The sequence below is a fragment of the Amia ocellicauda genome, chromosome 13 (assembly GCF_036373705.1).
Source record: "Amia ocellicauda isolate fAmiCal2 chromosome 13, fAmiCal2.hap1, whole genome shotgun sequence".
NCBI classification, from domain to species: Eukaryota; Metazoa; Chordata; class Actinopteri; order Amiiformes; family Amiidae; genus Amia; species Amia ocellicauda.
This window is the reverse complement of record NC_089862.1, coordinates 13035227-13043391: the sequence shown is the minus strand read 5'-3', so window position 1 is coordinate 13043391 and position 8165 is coordinate 13035227. Positions and strand designations below refer to the sequence as shown.

The 8165-nt window shown below is 31.5% G+C and overlaps 1 protein-coding gene across 1 annotated transcript; it reads right to left on the bottom strand.

Annotated features, from left to right (window-relative positions):
* Positions 1–230: 230 nt before the first annotated feature.
* On the bottom strand, positions 231–7289 carry exoc1l (exocyst complex component 1 like). Its single transcript, XM_066720970.1, has 3 exons — positions 7076–7289; positions 4079–4209; positions 231–1677 (listed from the first exon to the last, which is right to left on the bottom strand). Exons 1-3 carry the CDS (start codon positions 7194–7196, stop codon positions 1417–1419), a joined length of 513 nt encoding a protein of 170 aa, XP_066577067.1. The 5' UTR covers positions 7197–7289; the 3' UTR covers positions 231–1416.
* Positions 7290–8165: the final 876 nt, after the last annotated feature.

Sequence of the window (8165 nt, the reverse complement as noted above, 5' to 3'; positions counted from 1 at the left end):
TCACCTAAGTCATGAGATCAAACTCTATGATTGATCTGTTAAATAATCAGGATCATTCTTCACACTGTCTCCTGGTTGAGAAATTGTTTGCAGATGACAACTAAGAGTATTTGAAGAGAAAATGTATTATAAAATAAGGCACACTTAAAAAAAGTAGATATGATATGTATTTATTATAAATAATTGTATACACCAAACAAAATAAATAAATAATAATACAAAAAATCGATGAACTTATATTAGGTGTTTTCTACAAGACTCTTGAAGAAATTATACCAAGATCATGCAGGAATGTGACACATACATTTTAACATTCACCACATTTCCTTGTGCAGTCCGCAGGAACTCGGATCCATAAAAGGTCACTGAATAATAATTGAACAATACCCTTTCATCAGCCCGACAACATGAAGCGAACTAATTATTTTGCTAGGATGTACAATTTGACATCAGCCTCATCAAAGTGTCTGACAAAATATCTCATAAACAAACCGAACTATAGAGAATTGAAATAATAAGGAATTGAAAAATATGTTATTCCAATACTGTTACATTGTTTTATTGGTTTATTTATTATTATTTTTATTTTTAATGTGTCTTGTTGCTAAATGCATCATCATAATGTGTTGCTCCTTTAGAATGTTTGATTATTTTACATACTGTATATTTTCAAAACACAAGAAGGCATTACAAAAGCCAATTGTTTTACATAGGAATTCCAAATTAATGGCAGTGTCCATTTCTCATTTAATTAACACCCTTTCAAATGTAGATTATAATACTTTATAGTTGACTATACATGAAATGTTGACTTAAGAAACAAGAGTTTCAATGTAATAGTTTTTCATAGACTTCAAACGATTATTTAAAACGGCAGGAAGAATCACAAAAGATGTACCTGATTCGATACATCAAATCATGTTTTTATAATTTTATTTTGTATTATTATAATGAATACCCATAACCTTTCTCCAGAAATCAAACACACCGGGGTTTTAAACTTATTCTTTTGTGAATGTATTTTGCATATTTTTCATTTTCACACGCTGAGCCGGGCTATATTTCAAGACAACTGAACTGTGGTTATAAGAAAAGGTCAGTTCCAACATATGTCTAATGAGGACTTATAAGTTGTAATCTTTCATCGTCTTTCGAGGCTTGGCATTTGAAATGTGCATTATTTTCACAGTTAATACACTGTTACAGTAACATAAAGGAAATATTTTGACAAGTTTGCCTTTTTCAAGTTTATTTTCCTGTATCTCTGTACTATGTAATGCATGCATTCTGCAGAATCATGTAGTGTCTCTTGATGGATTGCTGGATGTCTATACATCAATGCATCTAGATCAGCATTCAAAAAAGGAAAACAATTTTAATTGTGAATTATCTGAGTTTTGTTGTTTTGGAAAACAATTAAGGAACAGGACACAGTGACAAACACACAAGATTGAAAGCATAAAAACATATTTGCATAAGAACCATACAGTCTCCTCTGTTTGATGATATAGCTGTGGGTTTAATGTATGTAAGGTCAAAGTTCACAAGCTTGATCTCCTTCTTGAAGTACCTTCCACTTAACCGTGTCAAACAGCGAGCAAGAGAGTATTTGGCCGCACAGCTTAATGCCTCCAAAATGTAAACTTTGTCGAAATGCATTTCAAAATATGGATCGTCCTAAAATGGATAAGAGATAAAAATAAAAACAGAAACAGTTAGTTGAATACACACATAAAGATGCTACAGACAAATTATGACATTAAATACAAAATATATATCTGCATATGTATAGATAGATAGATATTGATATAATTTAAGTAAAACAGTATAAATGGAATTAATTATTTTAAAGAATGGAATCTGTACTGCAGATGAAAAGGTAATCAAAGCCATCCAAACATTTTATAACTTTTAGAACATGAGGAAAAATAATTGGTTGTCAAAAACAATATTTCAGACATTTACAAATTCAACTGGACAGTTATCACCAATAATTAAATTCACGTAAAAAGTGAGATTCTGGGCATCTTAAATAGTTAATACAATCTTAATTCTGTTTATACAAAATTGTTTAAGTGTTTATCACTCTAATATGTTTCTATACTGTAGTTATCCTGTACTTTCCCTTACAACAACAGTCCTGAATCAATCATCTGGTTTTAAAAAGCTTTGAAATGTTCCATTTACTTTATAAGCAACTCTGCCAATGGAACATGAACTACGGAATATATATTGTTTTTATGTGCCTTACAGCTATCCCAAGTGCACATATTGTATCCACAAATCAATAGACCATTAAAAGACACCTTTAAAATAATAATAACTTTCTGGTAAAAATACACATTGTCCAGCAAAACTATGGAATGACAAGTTCTTCTTGCTAAACTATGGAATAAGTCTTACCAAGTATTTATTTGAAAGGGGAAATAATATTACAATGCATTTTGTGGTCAATGTTTCCTGCATTTCTGGAGAAACCCCAGATTAACAACTGGCAATATCATCAGAGGTACAGTGCAGAAATAGGCACTTTCCTCAGCTACAGTGGAATCTTATTTAAACCAGTGGGTACAGATTTATCATAGTGAATAAATGCATTAGACAGCCATTAAGAGCAGCATTAGATGGACCAGTAGACATGCCTCTCTTTGTGATTCTGTGTGATGTAGGGGAAGTGCAGAGTGCTTTGAGAATCAAGTGGGAGCCCTTTCTCTCGCTGCCTAATAGTACAGCCGTTTCTTCTTCATAAATTCTACACTAGATGCAGATAGCCTTAAAACGGACAATTTGTTTTGTTCGCATAATTATCAAAGATACTGGCTGTACTGCATGGTTTAACCCCAGGAAGACAAAAGGTTTTGTTCATTCAGTTGGTATGACATAGTGGTAACATTTTGAAATAAGGTTATGACATGAATTGGAGAGAATTTAGACTTACATACACACTGAACAGTTTTTTTCACTTGACGTTTGATGGATGGAAACTTCTGAATATATTTCAATCTGAACATACATTTCTTCTTCAAAACATTTTGTTTTCTGAAATATATTTGGTTTAGAGAAAGATTTGGGCAAGGATTCACATAAGTGATACTCTGGTATAAATGTAGATAAACCCTGTAAAAACATGTACTGCACTTACGTGTACAATTCATATCGATCACTAATAGTTAAAGGGGGAGATCGGTTACCACAGTATTTAAAAAGTGGAATAAAAACAACACCTGTGTTGGTTCATTTTCATTTTTGGTTAGCTGTGAAGGCACATTTGCAGAAAGGATTATAGAATGTGGGAGAGAGAGTATACTCTCCTATTTGTTTTAACAGCAGACAAATTTACATAACAAATTATTGTATAGACCATCATTTCTTTGGCTACACATGTGAGAAACTTTAAAGTGAACACCTATTCATGGTCCATATACTTTTAGAAGGGAACAGACACAGGGTCCGTAGTCCTGGATCTGGAAGGCTGGCAGCTTCATTGAAATGCATTTCCAAGCTTTAACATTTTCTATGACATGCAAATGACTTGAACACGGTCCTTTAAACACAACATTTTAGTCACTGTGTTGCTTAACACTAGTAGTAATGCTGGGAATGTGGAAGGTGTATATCACACATAATGTTCATGCTTTCACTACAATCTACCTATTCATATATTATTACTAATAATATTATATAATCATATTATTACTATTTTTAAAAGAGCGGGCTTCATATCTTAAACAAAAAACGACCTGCTGTATCAGTATCAGTGAGAAAGAAAACCTGTGCTGCAAACATGTTTGAATCACTCCAGTTGAGACATTGATGTTTATATAGCACTCCAAACTGAGCTTTTAAATTAAAATTACTTTACAAGAATGTTGAATCTTTAATCTGATAGCTCATACATTCGTAATGACCAATACAGTTTGATGGAATTATAGCCTATGGCTTGTTCTACCTCCGAGACACTATAAATAATGCACACCGACTTTAGAGGCTGCACTATATGTGTGGATTTAGCAATTGTGCATTTATTTGGAGTAACAATAATTAAAAACCGATAGTACATAAGAAAGAGCATGCTTACAGTATCAGATTCTCTTCCATCAAGTAAGATGAGGTCTTTTAGATACCATGTTTGAATCCTCACATATGTGTCATCCAAACCTGATCGGATGTATTTCACCATAGATATCTGGACTTCCTTGCCTTTTGTAACTGCAAACAACACATGTATTACAATATGAAAGGAGCAATATTCTATTCAAATACCAAATACAAAAGGTACAGGTGCTTTTCAGTTTTAACAATAACAACAACAACAACAACAACAAAATCTAATACAATTTAAAAATGGACTTAAAGGTGAACTAGCACAATTTCTAAAATTATGGTTTACTTAATGGTATAGTGTAACATGTATAGCAATTTCCCAGTTGGATTGTATCATTTAATTTTAATACTTTACATTTTACAACACACCAAATTATGGAGTATGTCAAATATGTATGCTATTTAAATGCTCCACGAAATTCCAAGTGAAACATTTTAAACATTTGAGAAATGCATAAACACTCTACCTTATAATATGTGTCAAACATTGAAATGGTGCCCTATTTTAACAGGCATGTTTTCTGTAAATTAGTCAATTGGGAGATGCCTATAGGTTACAAAGGCAGATACTGGGATGTGCCAATTTAAAAATCGTCAGCCCCTGTTTCAGTCCCTCCAGTTCCATTTAACAACTGCCTTTTGTTTCATCACTCTGTGAAATAAGGAAATTGTTGGGTCTGTCATGTCGCATTGTTTTTATTTTACAGACAGGGAGACAAAAATAAATTGAAAAGCTGTGACAGTCAAACCTATATCACTTCTATGTGGACAGCTTTTTTCAGCTTCCACAAAACTGCAGCTGTATGTCTCGACAGTTGTAGCAGCCGTCACATGATGTGTCTTAGAAGTGGCGGTTCCAGCAAAAAGTAAAGAGGCCAAAAGCAATATATTGTCACCTATAAAGGTACCAATCATCGGATGTCTTTTTCACACTTTAGACTGCATAAGAGGACTCTGATAGCCTATATGGCATTTGCATTATATTCCTATATCAATGTAAAATACACCAAGTTGAAAATAAATCGGATAATATATATACACACACGTTCAGACTGTAGTTTAAAGCTAAAGTTTTTTATCGTCCCCCCCTGTCCCACCACCAAAAAAAACAATCCGTGTGTCACATCAACATTAGAGAGAACTCTGTCAGCTGTCGATTGAGGTCTTCAGACAATATATGTACAAGATATTATAAAATGGGTATTGCATTTTCTGAGAAGATATTGCTTTCTTGCATTGAATGTTTTCAGGTTTTTCACATATAAACATGGAATGAATATCCACATTCCTTCAGCTTGAAAGGCCTATATATATATATATATATATATATATATATATATATATATATATATATATATATATATATATATATATATATATTCATAGCTAATTTTTTTTTGTTATACAACTTACAAAACTATTTACTTTGTGCAGATTGTACTGGAATAAAAAATATACTACTTAACTTCACACAATTAATTTACTTGCACAAACAATCTCCACTGTTGTAAACGAGAAAATATTAAAGTCTTCACTGTTTGTCCCAAAGCTCTGGATCAGGTGATGCTGCTGTCTGCAGAAACTATACGTACTATCAAGAATTAAGTCTGTGAAACACTCAGTTGACTTGATTATAATGACTCATGGGGAAGATAAATCTGGTGTTTTTAGAGTTATGGCCTGAGACATCCCGAACCACTGAAAGAACAAACTGTCAAGGCTTTTGACATGCGCCATTATTTGGTGAGTTCTTAATTTTTAAATGTTAAAAGTTGCTTCTGTGATAGAATCAAACTATAAAAAGGACAATACATCTTATGTATACAGTACAGCAACATGTAACATGTAAAACCATTTTTTTTTTGTAGGAACTGTGCTAATTCCTATTTAACAGTACTTTGCTGATATATTCAATTATATCCTTAAGATAACTAACAACCAATAATGTATGTATCTGAACACAGGAAAATCTAATTGTGGGTTTTTTGGTTCCTTTTTAAGGTTATAATTCAACCTCTGGTATTGTGAATTATTTTAAATATACCTTCACAATAAGCTTAACATATATTTTTGTACATGTTCTTATCAGTGAGCAATTATTATTCACTCAAGCACTGGGGCCTTCAAACAATTCAGTATTCATTTCCTTCTATAATGTTATAAAAAATACATAGTTTTCACTAAAATAAATAATATATTTGTTTCTATTTGTACTCAAATGAATAAATAATTATGGAGTCATTTTATAAAGAGCAATAAATAAAGTAAAATTTTTAAAAGATTAATATAATTACTTATTTTTGTTTTATAAAAAAATATAGCCTTTTACAAATTATCTTGATTTTATTTATTTCTTGGCAGATTTAAGTTCAATCTAGTAAAAAAAAATATAAAATATTATAAATATGTTTTAATGTTTTATATTTTATATTTAAACAGCAATTAGTGACATTTAAAAACACATAATTGTATAGTAGTATAATATACATGCATGCTTTATTTTCTTTCCTGTGTAGAGAATTCTAAATAAAACATAAAAATCAATGTTTACTATATTAATTGTGTAAGAATATAATTAAAATATTGAGCATTGACCACTAAATGATGTACCAGTGTCATATAATATTAGCATAAAGCATGTGACTTTAAAAAAGGCAGTCCTTAAACAGTATAAATATGTATTTTATCTCAAAATATCATGCTTCGCACATTCACAGAGAACATAGAACACTGTTTCAAAAATATACAATTCTAAAATATTTAAAATCAGAGTATAACAGCAAAGTGAACAGGACTTGATTAGATAAATATATTACTTCATGCATTTGCATTACTTTATTGAAAAAATAAATTTAAAAATAATAATAACAATGAAGAAAATGAAAAATAAACCATCCATGCAATAAGAAAAGAAAACTTGATTTATTTTGTATGATTTGTCCTACAAAAATAGCTCTATTAATTTTCTTACCTGATACACATAGAAAGTATCTCCCTTTTGTGGAATAAACAATTTCAATAAACTCATTCAGTCGCTGTCCTTCTGGTCTGAACAACCTTTTTTGCATTTCTTCTTTCAGTAAGGATGACATTTTTGAACCATCAAAACAGAAAAAAAAAATAAAGCAAAAAAAGCAAATGCAAAGAGATTGATTTACTCCACAAGTTTGTTTTATTTTTTTGGTTTTCAAAACACCAGCAGCACAGGCATTTATATCAAGTGAAAGCAGCCCGAGCACTTGTGCAGTATAGGAGAGCACAATCTTGATTTATTATGATTAATGACTCGTAAATATGTCCCAAGGGGAATATATTCCAGCCAAGTCTGAGTAGTTTAGCTGGATTTTTTCAAAACAGATATTATTAAAGCTTCAATTAGATTCCATTATAATCACTGAGAGCCTGGCGGTGTATTGATTCGTGGAGTTTTCCATTAAGGATTTAGTGCTGTTATATTTGAAGACATGTCATTCATAGCTCTGATCTCCCAAACATTCAGAGGCCGAAAAAGCAGAATACAGAAGAATATCAAAAGGCTTGCTCTGAAGCAAAATCATACGTATACCTTTTAAAAGTTACCAGTGTGGAGGTGTTTCCAAAAGTAAAGCTTCACATGTTTCCTAACATTAATCTCAAACTGTTCCATTCTACATCAATAAAAATCCAATCACAGCAAAAACACCAAGTCATTCCAAGTCATTGGTGTAAATAAAGTCTGTTTGTGTCCCTAGAGATTCCTTGTTAACAGTGATATATGAGATATCAGACTCACTGATAGAAAGTGCCAATTCCTGTCAATGGCAGATTGTTAATGTATGATTCATAACAATGAATCTTGACGGACAAGACCAAAGGACTCCTTATATTGACACGATTGAGTGACAAGGGAAGATAACAGTGATCAAATGGCAGCTCATTCTCATTTCTCCAACTGTAAGAAATTATTTGAACATTCTGTAAATTAAATATCAGATTGGGATTCCATTTCAATTCAGAAGAGCTTTTCTGTGTACTTTGTAACTTAGCAGTGATGTAAGACAATAGTGTTTTATAAAACTATT